At 42.9% G+C, this 22,936-nt stretch overlaps 2 protein-coding genes and 1 long non-coding RNA gene across 3 annotated transcripts; 2 read left to right on the top strand and 1 right to left on the bottom strand.

The window, feature by feature from the left end:
- The first annotated feature begins 9,831 nt into the window (after positions 1 to 9,831).
- On the top strand, positions 9,832 to 13,932 carry LOC139609782 (keratin, type I cytoskeletal 13-like). The gene is made up of 7 exons (XM_071464756.1): positions 9,832 to 10,471; positions 11,244 to 11,326; positions 11,826 to 11,982; positions 12,147 to 12,308; positions 12,491 to 12,616; positions 12,703 to 12,926; positions 13,664 to 13,932. Exons 1-7 carry the CDS (start codon positions 10,034 to 10,036, stop codon positions 13,860 to 13,862), a joined length of 1,389 nt encoding a protein of 462 aa, XP_071320857.1. The 5' UTR covers positions 9,832 to 10,033; the 3' UTR covers positions 13,863 to 13,932.
- A 646-nt stretch (positions 13,933 to 14,578) lies between these two features.
- On the bottom strand, positions 14,579 to 17,048 carry LOC139609880 (uncharacterized). The gene is made up of 2 exons (XR_011685390.1): positions 16,933 to 17,048; positions 14,579 to 14,970 (listed from the first exon to the last, which is right to left on the bottom strand). It is a non-coding gene; the product is annotated as an uncharacterized lncRNA (long non-coding RNA).
- Positions 16,807 to 20,688, top strand: LOC139609814 (keratin, type I cytoskeletal 13-like). Its single transcript, XM_071464801.1, has 7 exons — positions 16,807 to 17,440; positions 18,064 to 18,146; positions 18,386 to 18,542; positions 18,997 to 19,158; positions 19,717 to 19,842; positions 19,929 to 20,149; positions 20,517 to 20,688. The coding sequence occupies exons 1-7, from the start codon at positions 17,057 to 17,059 to the stop codon at positions 20,611 to 20,613; spliced, it is 1,230 nt and encodes a 409-aa protein (XP_071320902.1). The 5' UTR covers positions 16,807 to 17,056; the 3' UTR covers positions 20,614 to 20,688.
- The last annotated feature ends 2,248 nt before the right edge of the window (positions 20,689 to 22,936 follow it).

The raw sequence follows: 22,936 nt of genomic DNA, 5'->3' as shown, positions 1-22,936 counted from the left end.
CTTGTGGGGTTTTTTCCTAGCAAACTGGATGGTTGTACATCTGCTACTGAAGCTCATTGATAAAAAGCATGATGTGTAGCTTCTACAGATGTTCCTTAGAGGGCAGTAAACCACAGTGGCTTTATGTGAACTTGATATTTAATCTGTGCAGGTGCAGTACAGGTGTCTGTGTCTAGTGGCTGCAGAATGAAGATGATCCAGCAAATGTGTGAACTTTATTTATATATGTTTTATACATGCACAGTGTTGTACAGGAAGACGAAATGATTCAAATGGTGTTAAAAACAATATAAACATAGACAAACAAGTCTCAACAAGTACTAAGCTGCTTTATAAAGATGTATCCACAGATATGTTTTGTAATTACAGACTGATAAAAAAGTTCTACACAATCATCTTTATAGATGTCAGATGATAAAGGAGGTGCCATTATACTTCCATTAAAGCCTCTTTAGTGAAGACAGATCTTAATGAAGGCATCATGTCAACAGTGTCTTTAGGGCATTTATCCAACATCAGACAGGACTGGACTTGGACTCAGTCATGATGCCTGCTCACAGTGTCATCACTGAACCATCCCAGCTAAGACTCCACCTGCCTCTCTTCTGATTGGCTGACTGTTTGAGTGATCCAAAAAAAATACAGCAGATTTCGGGTAAACACTCAGAGAAACCAAATCCTGCAAGGTTGGATGGTGGGTCCAGGTGGGCGGGGATTGTGGCATGGCTGGGGGGGGCGGTGACTGTTTTGTTGTGACATCACAAAGTTCCAGAAGTCCTGACAGCTGGTTTTAAGGCTCAGTTTCTGAATACAGGCTGTGTGCATTTCTCTGTGGACTGAGGCTTTGATACTTTCACAGTATTAATATAGAACCTAGACCTGCTTTATAATCACAAACACATGGACATCTACCTTTAGACTGTGTGGACCTTTAAATATTTACATCTTCAGTAGGAATCAGTGGGTTTGGAGTCACACTTGTGCGTCATGTCTGTGTGTTTAGCTTTGTGTAGCGTTGGACTACGGACGGATTATGGAATCACATCTTTTAATTAATCTGACGCATCTTTGACAGCTGGAATGTCCCTGTTAAATCAATCACAATGGATCAATCAATCACTGATCAATGATTTAAAACCCCTGGCTGCAGCTTCTCCCTCCTCAGACATGTAGGGGTCAAAGGTCACACACAGCCTGCTGAGATAAACACACAGATAAACACAGCAGAAACAATGGGTATCTTTAACACAGAGTTCACTAAGTGGTCAAAAGTATGTGGACATGTGTTTGTTTAACTTTATTATCCCAGTAGGAAACTGATGTGTCGTCTGGGCTCATACACAGATAACAGTAAAGAGGTGGAGACAATCAACAATTGGTCTAAGAGAGTCTGCAGGTAACACCACACACAGGCAGCACTGTCCTGCAGTTATTATAAAGAGCAAAGATTCAACATGAGAAAACAGTGTTTGTATAAATACTTCAGAAACTAAGAAAGTATGTGAACCTGGAGATGTCCTTCTCCAGTTAAAGTCCGTCCACACCAACAGTCCACACCACAGCTATAATGACAACAACAGTGGAGAACGATATCGTCTGCATCACTTTCAGAGCGACAGCCAATCATAATGCATACAATTCACATGAGATTAGTGGGTGGATACCCAGAGCACCGCCACTGTCTGCCACCCCCCACACCTGCTGTCCAACAAGGTGAGACTACAGCTCAACACATCACTTCAACATGGCAGATGACCTCATCGCTGAGGTTCAAGGGACCAAAACAGTTTTTGTACTGTGGTGGAAAATTGGTGGAAGGCTGCTATAATAGACTAATGTATGTCAGTGTGTATTGGTTATGTGAAGGACCTGGGGTGTCTTGTTCTGGCTGTTGTGAATTTCTGATAAATACCAGAAGATTAAAGTTAATGACGCCAGGAGAAGGGTTGATGGGAGATATGGTGTCGCTCCCACCTTGTGATGGTAGATGATATGGGGATACTGCCACAGACCAGTCTGATCCTGGTTTGGTCAGGTTATAAAAGCGTGGACCTCTGACTGTAAGATAGTTTTTCATATTTGGCTGTAAAAGAAGTGAGTCAGTTTGGCAGTAAACCCTGGCTGCTGCTGAATGCTGTCTCTCTCCTGTTGTGTTTTGGAGTCTGAGTCTATTGTTACATGCTGATGTCGCCAGGGGATGTGGGGAGTAACACAACAATTTAAACCCAGGAAAAAGAGGAGGAAAGCGGCGCTATACCAAAAAAAATAGATGATTTATTTACAATCATTAACTCAAAAGAAACACCAACAAAAAAACTGACTTCTTCAGAGAGATGAGGCTGATCTGCCTGCAACCAATGTTAAGCTCAGGTCACAAACTACCGAACCTGGTACACAACAGCTGCTTACAGCACACACAGCTGCCGAAGGGCCCGATGGCCCTGACTGGGCTTCCTGTCTCCACTTTTATACTTCCCACTGATTGAGATGGGAAGCAGCTGCGTACCTGTTAGTGGTGACACCTGGAGCAGGAGAGAGACACAACGAAAAAGAACCAGGGCCATACCACTAATCTTCAAATTAGAAGTTTTCACCAGTACCAGGCTGTAAACATGTTTCTTTCTGCTGTAAAGTTGGACATTTGAACATGGGAGTCTATGGGGACTGACTCACTGCTGGAGCCAGACTCTAGTGGTCGTTAGAGGAGCTGCAGCTTCTTCACTGTTGAAGCTTCATGTTGCAGACCTGAGGTTGATGGTTGGTTTTCACACATTCCACCAGTTTGAGCCATTCAATGCAATCCAACTTTATTCATCCTTGTAGAGATGGTTGTGGCGACAGCTCATCACCTACACCAAACTAAAAGCAGTGAGGGGACTGTGTGTTATGAGGCTGCAGCCTCTCAGATCAGTTTATTGCAGTAATCTAATAATCAAAGGAAATGAATGTTTGAATCACTGTTTCTAAGTTCTTCACTGATAAAAATGACCTGATTTCCAGCTTAGCCTGGTTATCCCATTATTCCAACACTGGCAACAACAACTTCAGGAAAACTGAGTCCTCGAGTTCATCTGAAAACACTGGACACAGACAGTTCACTGAGCTGCATGTGGTCGTTTCTCTGGTCTGTCAAATATATAAATACATGAATACAACATAACACAGAGTGGATGTTACTGGGTTATGCAACCATATACTTTACAATGTGACAGAGTGTGTGTGTGTGTGTGTGTGTGTGTGTGTGTGTGTGTGTGTGTGTGTGTGTAGGAAAGTATTTTCTTGTTTTTTTTCTTCATACCTCACATATCGAAGGCTCTGTTCCAACAGGCCTCTGGGAAATACCAACGACAACACACAGTCAGGTTCATACATGCATGAAACACACACACACACACACACACACACACACACCAGTTATCATGAAATAATAAATCTTCTGTCTTTAATCTCTGCATTGATCTGTCCTGATTCCAGTGAAACGCTGCCTTTGGTTTTAACCTCAGCCAAACTGTTGCCGTGTCAACGACACACCTATCACTCTCAACCAGGTGTAAAACAGTTACAACACAAGACTCATCAAAAATCAGTTAAGTCTTTCTGCAGTGTTCATAGAGGAAGATCCGTGGAACCTTTTACTTTCATTTGAATCCCTCAAAAATTGTTTCTTGATCGATTCCCTTTTAATGTGCAATGGGAGCCTGAGGTGTCAGGTAGAAATGGAGCACCCTTACTCTCCTTACGCTTCTGACAGCCCTCCCTGTCATGGGGTTGGTTGTCGTCGTCGTTGTCCCTGTTATTATGTTATTATGTTATTTTAATGGAGAAAATTAAAATAGAGGCATCTTAAAAATTAATTTAAAGAGTTTATTGTCATTGAAATGCAACGACCTAACAGAAAATATCAAGTGCATTTTATGCTTAAATATATATAACTTATCCTTTATCCTGATATAACAAAGTACAGAACAGAACAGAACAATAATTTGTCACATGTGACAACCAACCCTGAAGAGAATGAGCGTCTCCCGCTGAGAGAGAGACAACACTACTGAACTCCAGCTCTTCCTTCATTATTTCTAATTGTAATAATTGTTTTATTATAAACACATTGTGTAAAAAAAGTCCTCTCACCACAATGTCAAAGCACTTACTCCAGAAATGTCCTTGGAGGTGACACACAAAGGTTTTTGTATTCTCTCATGAACATGATTTTCCATCATCGTGTGACTTTTACATTTCTGCTTCCTTCAGTGAAAACATGAGAAATGTGAAGTTGTGCAGAGTCTGGAGCAGTTTAGGGGCAACAACAGGAGAAACACAAACTATAGGCACAATGATGGAGCATCCAGAGTTAGTTCCTTTATTGGAACTAAACCATGAAAAACTGGCCTAGAGTGTCCACATACTTTTGTCTGTATAGGATACTTGATATTACACCTTCATCTGTTTTATAAATTGACTGGAGTTGTGTGTTTGTGCTTTTCTTGATCATATTTTTACAGACTTTTCCATGTTTGTGCAGCGACAGCAGGTGAACACAGCGGCGAGTGTTTCCTGGCGCTGTTGACACGAACTGTTGATCAGCCTCAGAGAGCAGAAACCTGGCAGCAGATGAATAGAAACAGATCAGTTGTCAGGCTCTATTGTGGTCAGGTTTGTGTCTGTGTGTGTCTGTGTGTGTGTGTGTGTGTGTAATGGTGCAACAGGTACCTGTTGTACTTTAAGAAACCAGTAAATCCTGTTCAATACTTCTCTTGCCCTATTTTCTTCAATATATAACCTTTTTTTGAATATAGATCAGCAGATGTGGTGATTTCTACAGTTTTAACTGAATATTCTGCAAACAAAGGAAAGATAGTTAATAAGAAAACATTATTCATCAAGTTACTGATCACACACACACACACACACACACACACACACACACACATACACACACACTTCTCGTGAGTAAAGGAATGAAGTTTGATTCTGAATTCACACATCACTGGTAAGTAAACAGCTGCTGATACTAACATTAGCTATATAATAACTTACATATAGCACCATGGGAGCCACGGATCAGACTTTGGTTCTCTTGTACTTGGACTCAGCTCGAGGCCAAAGAGAAGCAGTCACAGGTAAGAATCAGCCTGACATTTCCTTTTATAGTAAAACTGTGAGGAGGTCTGAACCAGAGGAGTGGGCACGTTGGGACGAGTTTCCCTGCATAATGTCGACTGTCAGAGCTACAGAAAAACAAACTGAGAATTTAAAAAATCAGAATTTAACCAAGAAAATGGAAGAAACCTGATGATTAGAATTTCTTGAATTAATTTCTTCTGTTGTGTTTTATTTTTACTCTTTTCAGGGGAGGAGGTGTGAGAACATGAAGGATTTAAATTTTCCCGAAAAACAGGGTTCATGTTGTAAAAGTGCAGTTTTGTGTCTGCAGAGCTGAACAACGCCTCTGTGCAAAGTGCTGACGGTTTGATGAGGAACGATTGATGACAGGTGAGCGAATGATTGATGGTCGGATGAAGGCAGAAAATTTATGAGAAGGAGGGAAAGCCCAGAGGTGAGTGAAGGAAAGAATCCCAGCACTGTCACACCCTGAGGAGGAGGAGTGGGAGGAAGAGCAGGAATCTGGTTATCTAACATATAAATCTGTTTAATGTGGCCTGAGAATCTTTCAACTTCTTCAAGGAATGACGTCCAAGAAATTAAAAAATGCATAAAATGTTTTTCTGAGTTGTGGTTTAGAGGTTTGTCTTCTAACAGAGCAGCTGTCACCTGGAGAGTCCACGCCCTGCAGGTGACTTCGAGGAGAAAGTTTTCATCCTGTCACACTAATTATTGTGTTCATGCATGAACACTGAAGCACATGTCTCCTTGCATTTACACCTGATGTGGTGTAAATGCAAGTGGACTCGTGGACTCAACGAGGCTGCAGGAGGGAGAGCCGGGTGTGGAGGAGCTCGAAGTCACCTGCAGGACGACACAACCCTAACCCTAACCCTAACCCTAACAGCCGCTCGCATTGTTTTCAGTGTAAACAACCACAACCACAAACACAACCACAACCACAACCACAAACACAAACAAAACCACAACCACAAACACAACCACAAACACAAACACAAACACAAACACAAACACAACCACAACCACAAACACAAACACAAACACAAACACAAACACAAACACAAACACAAACACAAACACAACCACAAACACAAACCCTGTCCCAACTCTCTTTTTCAGACTCATCTTTCACACCTGTCCTTTCCTCCCAGGTAAAGACCATCACTGAGCCACAGCCTCAGACAGAAGCAGTGACCATGTGATCATGACTTCTTTGTGTCGTATTTCATAATTAAGAGAAAACTACACAAGCAGGAGACGTTTCTCATCACACACAGGTCACATTTGAAGAAGCAGATGAAACGGACCGGCCTGGCAGCGCCGCTGTGATGTCATCAGTCTTCGAATGCAGCCTCTGAAAGATGAAGCTGAACTGAGACACGGCCGTCATGTGACTAGAGAAAACATGTGATTTTAGCCACAGTCCTGCAGCTGTGTGAATAAAATCCTCACAGTTTTGTATCTGCAGATCTGTCTAGAAGCAGAGTTTCTGAGAAACGACTGAAAACTGAAGTTTTAGAATCTTGGAGCATAAATCAACTGAAAAATACAACTTTTCATCACATTTATGTTTTTCTGCTTCTTCTACTGACCTTATTTTTCTTTCAAATCTAACTTCCATAGTGTCAGAGAGACACACCTGTGGGTACCTGCAGGCAACAGTGTCTTATGTAAGCCCCGCCCTCAGTATCAGGTTATGTCTGTTATGTAAGGTTGGAGCTGCAGGCGGAGGATTCAGAGGGCAGCTGACAGGTTGATGGGGCAAGCTGAAGCAGGTTTACTGGGACGTGGAGGTTTCCCTGAGGCGGGGGGGAGGACAGTGTGCGTGTGTGTGTGTGTGTGTGTGTGTGTGTGTGTGTTTCCTGCTCATGTTCACTGAGTTCAGGAGTCTTGTCTGTAGATTATAACCTGTGGTTAATGTTGTGCTGCAGTGTTTCACATGTTGAGTTTAAACTGTGTCCCTCTGTCTGTTGTGACATCAGACTAAACAAACACGTCAGGCTCCATATTCTTCCTCTACGTTCTGTTGATAACGGATGAAAATAACGCTGCCTATCTACAGTGGCTCAGTGTCGTCTGTGTCTGTGTCTGTAAATGTGTAGTAAAATAATGCACAAGGTCAGTAAAAACACTATGAAATAAAGAAACATGGTGCAAGGAGTGCAGATGACAACAGAAGGTCATCTGCTACTTGCAGTGCGTTTCTGTATTCGGTTGATTTGTGTGTATTTACGTGTGTTTTCTTAAGTTGCTGTGAGATGAAGATATAAACGAGTGGAAACACAACTCACAAGGTTGATTAAAAATATGTGTGTGCACAGCTCAAGACTATGACCACATAGAAAGCGCCCCCTGTTATTATCACAGCAGCTGGAGGTCAGTACTGTTATTTTCATTACCTTTGTCTTCTCCAACGTCATTTTTCATCCTCTCACAGGCAAACAAAAGTTTACACGCCTATTAAACAAACATGTTCACCATCCAGCTGATATCAGATGATTGGCTTTAATGAGTTTAAGGGAGTTGTACACACCTGTCAGTTTCCCCTCTGGCAGCTGCGGATGATGGGAACACGCCTGCAGCACAATACCACACAGCTACACCCACACTGCACAAAAAGAAAACACTTTACAACAAATGATTAAAACTAAATGTGTGAACTTGTTCCAGGACGCTTTAATGAACCGAGTGAATCTGCTGATGCAGCTGTCCCAGTTTGTGCCTCTCATTTAATCACCGTCATTACACTGTGACACAGTGACACTTTTATACTGATGATTATTTAGAAAGAAACTGCTGCAAATGAAACCTGTGCTTTTTAAAGACAGTTAACAACCACACTGGGATAATTCTCTGAGGTCTGTTGACAGTGTGAGGAGGCTGAAGTCCGTCAGTGTTTGCTGTACATGTTTCAGCATCTTGTTCGTGTAGGTTTCTGTGATTAGGCCTGTTTCACTCACAGGTTGATGCAGTTAATCTGAATGTACCACTTTAAGACACCTTGAACCCTGCTCAGGGTCAGTCTCTCTGACACAAAGATCCTGTCTCTTCTCACTTTCTCTCTGAGTGACCATTTCGCACTAAATACAGAAGCTGGAACAGCTCAGCCTGTGTCTTTAACTGATGTGTTTAATGCTTTTGTCAGACAACGTTGTGGTTATGAAGTCAGGATTTGACCATAAACCGTCCAGACATGTACTAGATTTTAAACTTCTTCTCTGGTTTCTCAGCAGATTTATGGACGTTTATCTGCAGTGGTGTGACCATGTCTGTGAGTTCAGGTTTGACTGAATCATGACACATTTTTGACACAAATTGCCTCTGATGTGAGTTTCAGATGTTTTCGGTGCAAAATGTTCTGGATATTGGTATTTGATGGCTTGTTAAATTATATTTTTTATCTGATTTGGTTTGAGATCAGTTTGAGTGTTTTGAGACGATATATGAATAAATGTAACAGTGATATAAGACACAAGGAGCTCTCAGCCTCTTTTATTTGTTAAAGTAGCTCAGAGGAAAAAGGTTGGAGACCTCTGCTTCTTTTGCTTGATTAACTAAAGCAGTGTCCCAGTTCAGGGTCCTTATCCTTCAGAAGACCTGGACTACAAAGGTGTGGCTCTTTGTAACTTGAGGTTTTAAGGTCCATGGTTTTAACATTTGTACTGTTAGCTGTGGAACTGAGCTGAACCCAATTCTTATTTTTAACAGTTTAATCCTCAGGCTCTCTGTCTGTGTTGTTTGCTTTCATTGCAGGCGCACAATGAATCTTGGGATATGTAGTGCCACAAAGGATCCACCTGTTGGATCAGTCATTGTCCAGGAAAAGAAGGCAGGATTTCTTGGCAGGACAGTCCGAGTCACGCTGCTGTGACGCTGTGGTCTTCAAATGTTTTCTCACATTAGATAAGATATGATATTTTGTATGGTAATGAAATGAAACCAACAATGACACAAAGCCATTGAAAGGGCACGCTATCAGCTAGCTAACATTATTAGCTGAACTGTAACTTGAGGCTAAATTTAGAAACTAGGTAACATGAATGTTCATCCATAGATTTCAATCCCTCATTAGATCAGAAATGAATATGTTGAATCAGATCAATACTTTGGAAACATCGTCATCATCCATTCTTTGGATTTGGCTCATTCTGAGTCAAAGCTGGACCTGATAATAATTTTCTTTTGTTAAAAGCTTTTACAGCATTTTTAAGTCTGATGATCTCTGCGAAACTTTTAGGCTTTTCTAATTCCCCATACAAAGAATTTACAGACTTGTCTGTAGATCTCTGCCACTCGAGTTTCAACTCTTTTATTGTTCTTAATAAAAATCTGACCAGCCACTCCTTAGTCTCTGCTTGCTGTAAGCTCTGTTTACTCAAGATTATTCAGCTGACAAAGGCTCATCCTAATCAAAGAAGTGGTTTAATCTTTAAACCAGCCTGGCTCCTGGACCTGCTGCTGACAGATATCCAGCACTGCCCTCAGAGCGTGGATGTCGTGAGGAGCCACTCGCTCATTTACAGCTACTGGGAGTTAGTGGTTTTACCTTAAATGTTATCCAGGTCTGAACTCGCCTACTAACCTTAATGTAAAGTGAGAGTTGGCATGGATCAGCAGGTGGTTGTGCAGGTGATGGGTGGAGTCCACATTTCTCACACACACCCACAGCCCATTAACCTTCACGCTGTGAGCCCAAGAGACTGTTTACGAGTTAATCAAGGGGAACTGTCCCCTCCCAGGTTTGGCACTGGCTCTGCATCCTTCCCTCCTCCCCTCCCTTCTTCCCCTCCTCCTCACAAACTCATCTAACGGTATAAAAAATCTGCCTCTCTCTGAGCTCTCCACTTTCTCCTCCTCAGCTGAAGCAGACAGACTTTACCAGTCTCCTTTACCTGCATCACCGGACATCATGACGTCGGTAATGATGAGAAGCTCCCAGTCATTTGGCGGTGGAGTCTACGGGAGCAGCAGTAGGTCCATGCACGGAGGTGCTGGTGGCCGTCAGGTCCGGATCTCCAGCGGTGGCTCCTCCTTGTCCATGTCCAGTGGTGGCGGTGGTGGTGGAGCTGCCTATGGCTTCAGCTTCAGCGGTGGAGCAGGTGGAGGTGCAGGTGCTGGGTATGGATTTGGTGGTGGTGCTGACAGCTTGGACATCTCCGCCAATGAGAAGGCCACCATGCAGAACCTGAACGACCGTTTGGCCTCCTACCTGGAGAAAGTCCGCATGCTGGAGGCCGCCAACGCCGAGCTGGAGCTGAAGATCAGACAGTTCCTGGAGAGCAAGACCGCCCCCTCCTCCAGAGACTACAGCGCCTACTACGCCACCATCGCAGAGCTGCAGGGAAAGGTAGGCTCACCTCAGACACACAGACTTGTGGTCACATGACATCATGGTCAGTCAGTGCAAACACATCCTGCCTCTTCAGCTGAAAGCTGACGACAGCTGCAGTTTGTTTATGTAACATCAAAGAATCATTCATACAGAAGCTGCAGTCGACTCAAACAAAACCAAACAGAACATTTAATTCTGCCAGAATTCTGTGTTTAATATGATGAAGACACGTTTCTGAAGAAGGTGAAGAGAGATGTGATGATGAGAAAGTGATTTAGTGCTCAGAGAAACTCGACTCTGAACTTTTCTCCAGCATTGACTGACTGACAGCTGACATTTTGTGTCTGTGCAGCCTGAGCAGCGCTGATGGGGGTGAACTCTGCACAGCCTGTTCGACAGGAAACAGCAGCGTTAACCTGAGCAGGAGATGATTTCACTATAATCAAAAGAACAGGAGATAAATCAAGAGATACGTTTTCAGCTGCCAGAGCATCAGGGCTGAGATAACCAACAAACACAGTGACTGGAAACAAATCTAACAATTTAAATCTACATGTTAGTCCAGCTGAAATCAAAGGTCATGTTTTTTGTCCACTACAGGACACAGTCTGTCCTCTGTCCTTCAAAATCTGAATTCAAAAAGGAGAAATTAATATTTTAAATGTTTTAGTTTCATGATGACCTAATAAAAATCTGGTTATTTCTCCATCTACACACCGAGAACCTTAAATTATTAGTAAAAAATAATTCAAATCTAAGAACATCTGTTTCCACTTTCATCCTCCAGATCCAGGACGCTACCAAAATCAACGGTGGAATCTACCTCGCCATCGACAATGCCAAGCTGGCCGCCGACGACTTCAGGCTCAAGTGAGTGACTTTGTTCATTGTTGACGGCTGCCTGAGAAATTCAAAGGCTCTGAATCAGAAATAAGTCTTAGGTCACAACAAGATTAAAAAGCACAAACTGTGGTGCAGATCTTGGGATCAGAGGCAAAATAAATCTGCACAAATGTACAAATGTTGAAATTAGTCAATAATCAATCAGACAAAAAGATGACGGAGATGTTTCAGTAAGACGAGGCAGAACAGCTGCTTTTTTCATATTTTAATCATATTTCATTTTCACAGTCACTAAAAATCTTCTCTCTCAGAGACACAACATCAACTCTTCCTCAAACTCATATTTACAACATATTATACATCTGTTATCCAAGGTCCATTTAACTGAACAGCACATGTAAACATGTAAAGGTCCCAGACAGTATCAAGGTCTGACGGATCAGTGATCAGCAACAACCTCCTTCTCTTCTACTACATGAAGTGTTACGAAGCAGATGTAGAGATGAACCTCATGGTTGTTGTTCAGGTTTGAGAACGAGCTGGCCATGCGTCAGTCGGTGGAGGCCGACATCGCCGGGCTGAAGAGAGTCCTGGACGAGCTGACTCTGGCCAGGAGCGACCTGGAGATGCAGATCGAGGGTCTGAGGGAGGAGCTGATCTTCCTCAAGAAGAACCACGAGGAGGTGAGTGGCCTCAGATCTGATTCAGCAGATCAAACACTGGAGTAAATGAAAAGTGTCAAACAGAATTAAATGAAGCAGTTGAAGGTCTCAGTGGAACAGATGAGGGTTTAGTGAGAACTGAATCCTCACCTCCACCTGTGTCTCCTCATCGTGTGGGTCTGCAGGAGCTGCTGGCCATGCGAGCTCAGATGAGCGGTCAGGTGAACGTGGAGGTGGACGCCGCTCCTCAGGAGGACCTCAACAAAATCCTGGAGGAGATCAGAGAGCACTACGAGGCCGTTGCCGCCAAAAGCCGCAGAGACCTGGAGTCCTGGTTCCAGGCCAAGGTGAGGATGTGATGTCACATTATAGTGCTGTGGTTCTGGGGCTGGTCTCATCTGTGGGTCCACCTCTTTGGACTAAAGTGTCTCAACAACTATTCATTCCTTTTTCTACTGTACGTAAAGACGAGTTAGTACGTCTGGGTAAACGCGTTCTGACCATGTCGTCGTGTTTTCCCTCCACACAGACAGAAACACTGAACAAAGAAGTCGCCGCCAGCACAGAAACCATGCAGACGTCCAAGTCAGAGATCACAGAGCTCAAACGGACGCTGCAGGGCCTGGAGATCGAGCTGCAGTCACAGCTCAGCATGGTGAGCGTCACGTCTCACAGCATCTCTTCATATCCAGAGTGTTTCTTTCTGAACAAGCTGAACCATCTCCTCTCTGTCCCCTGCAGAAAGCGGGTCTGGAGGGTACCCTGGCGGAGACTCAGAACCGGTACGCCATGCAGCTGGCGGGTTACCAGAACCAGGTGCTCATGCTGGAGGAGCAGCTGGTGCAGCTGAAGGCCGACCTGGAGAGACAGTCCCAGGAGTACCAGATGCTGCTGGACATCAAGACCAGACTGGAGATGGAAATCGCCGAGTACAGGAGGCTGCTGGACGGAGAAGGTGGCGGCAGGTGAGAGGATAGGATACAGGTCCAGGAGGTCGGTACCGGCCTCTGACGACAGGTCTGACCAAAAGTGTGTGACATTAAAAACATGACTGTGACTAACACAGTATTTATAACATTAGTGCCATTTTTTGCATCTGAGCCATTTTAACAACATCAATTAAACTATAAACGGTGAGACTCCAGGTTTGATATACCTGTAAATAAATATATTTATTTATTACAACACTCTGACATTAGACTGGTTGATATTTTGTTCCCAACATTTTAACTTGTATGTACATGTAGGTCTGTTTAGTGTTGGAACACAGTGTTCAGAGTGAGATGAGACACAAATCAGTTTTATTAAATCCAAATCAATAATTTTCCACTAATACAAAAAACAAATATCAGAACTTTGTCTTGTCAAACAGAAGATGAAAATACAGAATTTAAATTCATAGTTCATTAACACTGGCTTTCAGAAAACACCCCAGAACAAAATGATTCATTTTTTATCAGTCAATATGACCCTTCATACAAAGTATTAATTTATATTAATTTATTTACATAAATCAACTTCAACTTCTCATAGAGTTTTGCACAGATTACAGATTATTTCTTTCATTTCACATTATTTAATCATCTCAGATTTATTGCTGATCCTCATTTGAGCCTGGACATCAGAGACAATATCAATAATTTATAGCTTCCTCCATCAAAATGATGAACATCTGAACAAAAACTGTTTGTCTCTCCTGCAGCATCTCCATGAGGTCCACCTCTGGCCTCTCCTCCTCTTCATCTGGCCTCTCCTCCTCCTCCTCCTCTGCCGCCGCCTCCGCCTCCACCGCTGCCTCCTCCTCCACCACCACCACCAAACAGAAAGTAATCACAGTCATAGAGGAGATAGTGGATGGAAAGGTGGTAAGCTCTACAGAGACCGTCAGCGAGGCCCAGTGAGCCTCAACAGGGGGCACTCTCACTGCTCACATACAGAAATAAAAGTCTGCTGAGGTGCTTCAAAATAAAAGCTCATCTGTTGTGTCTTTTTTTTTTTTTTGGTCCAAAGAAGCTGCAGCTCTTCCAACGACCACTGGGAGCTGCAGCACAAACATCTTCGTCTACAGTCAGTTTATTTGATTAAAATCGCCACAGATAATTTCTCTTTATCTTATGAGTCATGGTTCATTCACATTAAATAACTATTCTGTATAATATAATATAATATAATATAATATAATATAATATAATATAATATAATATAATATAATATAATATAATATAATATAATATAATATAATATAATATAATACAGAATTAAACACAGAAAAGTTTTACTGAAATAAAGGATGAACACTACTACTGCTGAACGTGACACAATAAGACAAAGAAACTAACCAGTTGTGACAGCTGTAGATCAGCTCCTGTGTTCTACAAGGTAAAATTGCTGTTTTTGTCAATGGACTCTGGTAGCAATGTTTGTTTTCATTAGTTTACTGCCCGGGTATGAACTCGTATGAGCCAGCTAACCTTTTCTCTGCATGAGACAAACTGATTGGAAAACTCTGATTTGATGGTTTTAGCCTCATTTCCGAAGCTGCTGTAGCTAGCAGCCCCCTTCCTTGGCCAAAACAAGCACAGTGCTACGACGTCTGTCCACCTGCTCTTTCTCTGAGGTCTGTTTTTAATTCAGTTAAAATGAGGACATCTCAAGGGACAGCTCCAGCAGGGAACAGGCCATCTAAAACGGGGACGTCTGGCCACCCTACTATAAATGTCACTTGCAGGTTCATCCCAAACCAGCTCCATGGGGTCTAGGTCTGGAGACTGTTCTGGTCTTCATCATGTGAAGCCTCCATTCTTCTAATGTTGTGGCACATTATCCTGCTGTAGGACGAAGCCCTGACCAGCCAGTCTGTCTTCCTTTGTCTTTTTCACGCCATTATCTTTGTATTATTGAAGATTATCCACTGGACTTGAGCTGAGGTTCCAATAATCAGCTGGCTCCTCTCAGCTGGTACAGTTGTACTGTCTGACTTCTTCTCTGGTTGTGCTGATAGTTTGGGGGCTGTTGACGGTGAAAGGGCATTCATCAAATTAACACGAGTCATCACTATCATCTGAAATACTTACTTTGTTGTCATGGTTACAATAATAAACACACAGTTAAGGTTGTGGAATGGTCATGGATAAAAGAAATAACTGACTGTTACTTTCACACAGGAAACAAACAGTTGACCCATCTCTCCACCACAACTGCAGACTGCTGCTCTTCATACTACGTCAACTGACTTCCTTCTTTGCTCCCATTATAACTACCACCACCACTAGAGGGCGCCTGACGTTAAATTAACCCTGGGTTGAAATAAGCTGCTGCACAGCCAACCTATAGGGACGTTTCGTATTTCACAAGTGGACAGTCTGAAACACAGCAACGAAGACCTGAGAACTGGACAAAACCTCTTTACTTTGAAAAAATGTCCTCACTTTTCATAAAAATGACTCCACATTATAAAAATGCTCTCATTTACCAAAATTCACTTATCAAAATTATCCATATTTTTGAAAAATGTCCTCAACTTTAACAACATGTCCCCAGTTTCTAAAAATGTTGCACTGTCCACATCTAGGACACAAACTGACCTATAAAAGTCCTCCGTCTCTGAAGCTGCAGTCAGATGCAGTTAATCTTCCACAGGCTCATTTGTTTTACATCAACATTAAAGGAGGCCAGGTAACCACGACAACACCCACTGAAGATTTGCCTGTGTTGTTTGTGCCAATCCCGGTTTGAAACAGCAGCTTGTAAAAACACAAAGACGGGTTTTACTGCTGGAGCACGAGCGTTCAGACAGACTGCAGCTGCAGGTGAAGGCATCTCTACCTGTGGCATCTGAGTGGTTCACATGAAAACGACTTTATCGGGCATCTATAATGTAACTGTAATTTACAGTCAACTCTATGTGTTGCACACAAACCAACCACACAACAGACTGAAGCCTTTTCCATGAATGGGAGTCTGCACAGCTGCATGTAAACAGGAATATTAGAGGAAAATTCTTTTTCATTGTAAAAAGCTTAGTGTGGTGTTGACTGATAATTTCACTCATCATTATATTGTGATATATAAAAACATCATGTGGACGTTAACGAGGTGAAACACTTCATTTTCATCAGAGCTCTTTAAACAAGTGGACTAAAGGAAAGGGGCTCAGTTCTTTATGAGCTCTGGGTAGATGGAGCGGGACACAGGGTTGGGGTTAGGGACATAGAGGAAATGTTTTGACAGTGAGGACATGTTGATGATTTTGTTTTAAGGCTCAGCTGCACCGTCATTTAAAGCTAACATTAAAGTAACAAAACTTTCACAGCAGGATTTTTTTATGAATATTATTTATGTGATTGCATCTGATCAGATGAGTATTGATTAACAGGTTAATGTAATGGAGTATGTTTGTGGTTCTAGTTTAATCTGACTTTGAAAACTTTTTACCTCTGGACCCGAGGGTTAAACCTCTGGTCACTGTGAACTAGCTGCAGAGCGAAGCTGCTGTTTCCTGCTACACTTTGTCACAGCAAACACAGCCTGAATGAGAAGCTGGAACAAAGCACCTCATTGTTTGCTTGCACAACAGCAGAAGAGAAAGACCTACAGGGTCAAAACACACACATGCACACATGCATGCACACACACACACACGCACACACACACACACACATATTTCGAAAACGACAGATGGGTCTGGACATGCAGAGAGGAATCCAGGTGGATGTGAGCCAGAGGAGGGTCGAGGGTTTGAAATGAGTAAATATGTGAAGCAGATTAGATTCCATCAGGTTTACAGAGGAGGAGATAAACCTGAAGAGACGACATCACTGAGTCACCTGAGAGACATGTCAGATACAGATACCAGAGCAAACACAGAGATTCATATTGTTGTGCAACAGGCCTTAAAATTCCTGCTGTGATTTCTCTGCTGTTGCTGTGGCTGTTTGTCATCCTCCTGCTGCCTCTGCATGTGTCTCTTACCCTGAGGCTTGTGATGGGGGCCGGACCTTGAACCCCTCCCCACTTTCAGGAGGAATAAAAGGAGCTGAGCCCAGTCTCTTCTGCATTCCCTCCTCTCCATCCAGAGCAGGCAACCTCCTCCATCATGGCCTCCTACTCTCGCTCCGTCACCTTCTCCAGTGGAAACCGCCTCGGGTCTGTGAGGGTCCCCAGCATGTACGGTGGTGCTGGAGGCTCCGGGGTCCGCATTGCCAGCGTGAGCGCCCCCAGAAGCTTCTCTTCTGCTGCCGGTGCTGCTGTAGGAGGCGGCTTCAACCTGGCCGACGCCATCGACATCTCCGACAACAAGAAGATGGCCATGCAGAACCTGAACGACCGCCTGTCCTCCTACCTGGAGAAGGTGCGCAACCTGGAGAAGGCCAACGCCGAGCTGGAGCTGAAGATCAGACAGTTCCTGGAGAACAAGACCAAACCTGAGGGCCACGACTGCTCCGCATTCAAGGTCGTCATCAGTGACCTGCAGGACCAGGTGAGACCTTAGATTTACCTCGACCATCAGGTACGATGAGCAAACAGAGGCACAAAGATCAGAAACATGAGGTCATGTGAAAATATCACGGTAATAATTCTGAAACTGACGGTGCTCCGTTTATCTGAAAGCCTTTTGTGCTTCAAAATAAAGCTCCAACCTTCAGTGACGTGAAACACCCTGTGGCAGGTGCTGAGCAGACAGACATGATTTGTTGCTGCATGAGGGATAAATACAGGTGCAGCCACACCCAAACCACACGGAGACCACCTGCAGCCTGGTTCTGCATGATGTGCACATGAGAACAGACAACCACTAAAACACTGAGGGGAAATTTGACTCTTATTTGTATAGTCTTATCTCTTTTAAATCAGTCGTATCTGCCTCATGAACCTTTGTGCGCACACTGTTTTACTGTCTCTACACTTATGTGGAAAGAAAATCAAGACAGGACACACAGGAAGTTAGCTGCTGCTCTTTTTCAGCATTATTAAAGACAAACCTGCAGCCACGCCCTGGTGCCTGCTCCTTGATAAGTGATTTTCAGTACAGGTGAAGTTTAGAGGCAGATGATACCAGTGAACCAAATCCAGCCTAATTCTTCTGTTTTCTCTTGTTTTCAGATCTTAGACGCCACCCGAACAAATGGATCTCTGTACCTGGCAGTTGATAACGCTAAACTGGCTGCTGATGACTTCAGGGTCAAGTAAGTACGAACACTGGACGTTCACATCAGAAACTGCAGCTCAGCTCAGTGTCACCTGTAGTAGGTGACGTCACACTGGACTTCATGTTATTTACTGAGCTGTTTCTGTGTCACACCACTATGTACAGTAAAAATAAAGCTGGTTGGCTTAGCTTAGCATAAATACTGGAAACAGGGGGAAACAGCTAGCCTGGCTCTGTCATCCAGCAGCTGATGTGACTGATGCTGCTGCTGCACAGGTTTGAGAACGAGCTGGCCATGCGTCAGGGCGTGGAGGCCGACATCGCCGGGCTGAAGAGAGTCCTGGATGAGCTGACTCTGGGAAGATCCGACCTGGAGATGCAGATTGAGGCACTGAGGGAGGAGCTCATCCAGCTCAAGAAGAACCACGAGGAGGTGGGCATGAAACCGCAAACTAAAATTTAAAAAATTAAAACGATTTACTATGAAGTATTTCAACCAATGAAATTTAGAGGATGCATTTTTATCCACATACTTCACAATTAAAGAGACCTCAGCAAATTTTGTTGAAAAGGATTTCCAGTGGGAAAAACTCAAAATCTTGTTTGTGATTTTCAAAGGTTTCAAACAGAAAAAAGTTACATGAAGACAGAAGATTGAACTTCACAACTTCAAAGTTATATTTTGAAACAGCAGATTTGTTTGAGTAGCAGCCAAAACCCACTGGGGATTCAAATTTAAACTGATACTTTTAAAAACAGCAAAAAAAACTGCAGAAATTTGAATTGTGTCAAAATAAACAATTATTGTTTATTATTGTTTATTGTTTATTAAGATTGTTTATTATCATCAAGTTCTTTCTCATTGATCTGGATGTGTTTTCCTGCAGGACCTGCTGGCCCTGCGGGCTCAGATGAGTGGTCAGGTGAATGTGGAGGTGGACGCCGCCCCTCAGCAGGATCTGTCCGCCGTCATGGCTGAAGTCAGAGAGCACTACGAGAACGTTGCTGCCAAGAACCGCAGAGACTTGGAGTCTTGGTTCCAGGCCAAGGTGAGTTTTATAAAGTCTCCTGATTCTGTCTGTAGCATTTCAGGTTCCTCATATATAACAGCTGTTGACAGAGAATTGTTTCAGTGCCTCAAAGTGTTTCTACACAAAATGTCCCACTACAGGCCTCACACTCCCCCCGCTATGCCAATAAACAGACACAGCAAAAAAAGACTTTACATTTCTACTGTGTGGTTGCCTCTGTAACTTAAAATATTACCTTTCAGAGGAGACCAGGATTATGACTGTAATCAAAAGGGCTGGAGAACAGTAACCTTTAAATGTGGGGTACTTTATCTTCGAGCTTGTGCACAAACATGGGGGGTCTGATAACAAGTTAAATCACTACCGCTCAAACTGAAAACTAAGTGAGTATTTAAAAACTTAAAAAGCTAATTCAATTCAACAAGTAAAGTGAGAAATAAAAATACAGAAGGGTGTAAAGTAAAAATGACAAACAGTAGAGTGTCATCTACATACATACAGATTTATTTACCAGACTCCCTCAGGCATGGTCACAGACAGTTTTTTCTTTTTTTGTTGTTGTTGTTGTTTGTATAGTCTGATGAGCTCAATAAGGAGGTCGCCGTGAGCACTGAATCTCTCCAGTCATCACGCTCCGAGGTCACAGAGGTCAAACGCTCGCTGCAGGGTCTGGAGATTGAGCTCCAAGCACAGCTCAGCATGGTGGGTTTTTACAACTTCCTTGTCCTTTTTCATTTTGAGTCAACAGAGTCTGTGAATCTTCTGACACTGTTTCTTCTCCCCGTTAGAAAGCGTCTCTGGAAGGTTCCCTCGCCGACACCCAGAGCAGGTACGCCACCATGCTAGCAAGTTACCAGAGGCAGGTGTCTTCTCTGGAAGACCAGCTGGCTCAGCTGAGAGCCGATCTGGAGCGTCAGGGACACGAGTACCAGGTGCTGCTGGACACCAAGACCAGGCTGGAGATGGAGATTGCTGAGTACAGAAGGCTGTTGGACGGAGAGCTGTCGAGGTGGGTCAACCAGTCCAAACTGGGATGATACTGGGATCTGTTAAACAAGAGCTGGTTAGCATTGTCTTGAAACTACGGGAAAACTAATTGCTAAAATAATTTCTTTTCTGCAGGAAAATGCTCAGAAGTTAAAAGTTATTCTCTTGTAGTGACTCAGTTTTTAAATAGATAAAATCATTATTGTGGAAGCCCATTTCTGCCAAAAGAAGAAAAAATAGATAAAAATGATTGTGTGACAAAAATAAAATCTTTAGCGATACATAACACTTATAGGATACTAAGATACTAGATAACATAACAACAAATAACAATTAAACAAAAAACAATGCAAAGTTAACAGGACTCCTGTGTCTGTGTTTTCCTGCAGCTCAGCTTCCTCCTCTACGACTCGTAAACTGCTGATCGTCACCAAAGAGGTCGTAGATGGTGAAGAGGTCATCTCGAAAACTGAGGAGACTCAGTGAGACAACACACACCTGTCAACACGCTGACAACCGTTCTCAGAAATACACAAATAAAACACTTCTGATGAACTGAGACACTTGTGTGTGTGTGTGTGTTTGTGTCTGTTCTCTTCGTTACTGTTATTATATTATTTTATATTATATATGTTAATCCTATGTGTAAAATATTCTGGAAACTGAAGGGATTTTAGTGACTGATGAAGTTTACATTATCACATTTAAATTTGATTCACCAAAGTATCAATAACCTGGATATTAAAGCACTTTTAACAGCAGAAGATCATCATACTAATTTAAAGTCCGACCACTGACCAATCAGATCACCACACTGAGTCATCACTCTTTGACCTTTATGTGTCTGATATATGTGTGTGTGTGTCAGTGTGTGTCAGTGTGTGTCAGTGTGTGTCAGTGTGTGTGTGTGTGTGTGTGTGTGTGTGTGCAGAGTGTGTCCTCTTGTTGTGTGGTCAGAAAACACCACATCGTCCACCAGGGGGAGCAAAGTGTGAACGTCACACCTCCACTGTGTTCTGCTCCGTCAGTGCAGGAGCTGCAGCTGATGGAGGCTCGTGGCTTTAGACTGCAGTAATTCTAATATTGCTGTTCCTCTACATATATGAAAGGTTATGTATTTATCTGAAATCTTGTCATGATAAGAATCAGATTACTGTGTAAAAACACATCACATCTTCATGAGGAAAAAGAATATTTAAAAAAAACTTTAGTAGAGACCAAACTTTATTCTGGAAAAGTCAAAACCTGAAACTTTGTCAGAAACTTTCACACCTGAAACCTGACATGTTAAATCCTGAAGCAGCTGAGCCGGAGGGTCCGGTCTCGTCTTCACAATCCAGCAATGTGAAAGAGAAGTTCAAACTCAGCCTGAGGTGACGTGGACTTGTCTGTCAGCCCATCAAACCCAATCAGCCCTGCTGGTATGCAGCCAAACTGGCAGCTCTCTCTGTGAAGGTTTTGCATGAAGTGACAGGTTTATCAGCAGATCGGCTGCTCCTCAGGTTGTTGTGTCACTCTCTGCTGAAGAGAGAGAAGATACATCATCTCTAATCAGAAACCCAGACACAGGTTGTACAGAGTGATGTTCAGCACAGAAAACTGCATCTGTCACGTTTGTATTAATGTTTCTCTCCAGACACGCTTTAAACTCTGCTATGATTCATATTTTGTTTAAATGTTTAAACCTGGATCAGGCCTTGGCCCCGCCCACCACCTGCAGAAGATGGTTAGAGGAGGAAACATCAGAGAGACTCAGCCTCATGTTGGAGCCTCAGTCAGACCCAGACTCAGAGGAGGAGTCTGTTGAGACCAGAATCAGAGACTAGCAGACGGATCAGAACCGTTAGCATAGTTAGCATCTTTGATTTGTTCATGTTGTTTGTCAGCTTGTAACTGGCAGTGGCTGACACAGTGTTAGTGGTTGTGCTAATGCTAACTCTGGCTCTTCGTACTGATAAGGTTTCAGGTGTATTTAGCCCCGCCCCCCATCCCCACAGGTTGACAGGATTGGTTCCTGAGTTTCTATGACATATGAATCCCTGACTGTCTGAATCTGTGTTTATGAGACTGTGATTGGTTCAAGGTGGAAACACTCAGTCATGGAGTTGAGTCTTCATCAGATGGGTTTAAAAAAAATTTTTCATTAGAGACCAAACTTTATTCTGGAAATTCTTCTGACTTTTTATCTGCACAGAAACTTTCACACTTGAATATTGTCTTTAATCTTCTTGAAAACTGTATTTTTCTCACGTTTGTTGAAGAAAGTCTGATGAAGTGACTCAAGATGTTAAAGCTGCTGTGATGTAATGAGGATGATATTTAATCAACACACAGCAAAACTGAGTACAGCCCTGTGCAAACATGACGGACCATCTCACAGTCACGGTCCTGGTTTTAACTTTACCTGTTTTTTTTAATTCACATTCAGATTCATCCTCAGTCCGACTCCTTCGTACTTTGTTTACTTGACTCTTTGTTTCCCCGTTTATTAATTCTTCTCTGAGTAAAGACTCTTTGCTGCTACACCGGCCTCCTGAGTCGCCTTTTTCTGAGGACTGTGACAACTTATATCCCCAGGCAGCACATTTTCAATAAAGGTGTGTGTGTGTGTGTGTGTGTGTGTGTGTGTGTTTGTGTGTTTGCGTGCAGGTTTGAACCAGTCTGACAGGTTAGGCTTCATTTTGTTAAGAAAATCCACAGTGTTTGGTTCCTGCATGTTTCTATAATGTTGCTGTACAACAAGTTTACAGTTACAGGAACAAGCTGTTTGTTCTACATTTTATTCGTTTTTGGATATTTCTCTTGTCTT

The sequence above is a fragment of the Trachinotus anak genome, unplaced genomic scaffold (assembly GCF_046630095.1).
Source record: "Trachinotus anak isolate AG129_WGS33_773 ecotype Australia unplaced genomic scaffold, CSIRO_AGI_Tana_v1 ptg000003l, whole genome shotgun sequence".
Lineage (NCBI taxonomy): Eukaryota > Metazoa > Chordata > Actinopteri > Carangiformes > Carangidae > Trachinotus > Trachinotus anak.
This window is presented reverse-complemented; position numbering and strand designations above follow the sequence as displayed.

Coding starts and splice junctions, on each gene's coding strand:
- LOC139609782 (XM_071464756.1), top strand. CDS start 10,034: ATGACGTCGGTAATGATGAGAAGCTCCCAGTCATTTGGCGGTGGAGTC. Junction 11,983..12,146: donor TCAAGAAGAACCACGAGGAG/GTGAGTGGCCTC, acceptor GTGGGTCTGCAG/GAGCTGCTGGCCATGCGAGC. Junction 12,927..13,663: donor GACGGAGAAGGTGGCGGCAG/GTGAGAGGATAG, acceptor TCTCTCCTGCAG/CATCTCCATGAGGTCCACCT.
- LOC139609814 (XM_071464801.1), top strand. CDS start 17,057: ATGGCCTCCTACTCTCGCTCCGTCACCTTCTCCAGTGGAAACCGCCTC. Junction 17,441..18,063: donor TCAGTGACCTGCAGGACCAG/GTGAGACCTTAG, acceptor TCTTGTTTTCAG/ATCTTAGACGCCACCCGAAC. Junction 18,543..18,996: donor TCAAGAAGAACCACGAGGAG/GTGGGCATGAAA, acceptor GTTTTCCTGCAG/GACCTGCTGGCCCTGCGGGC.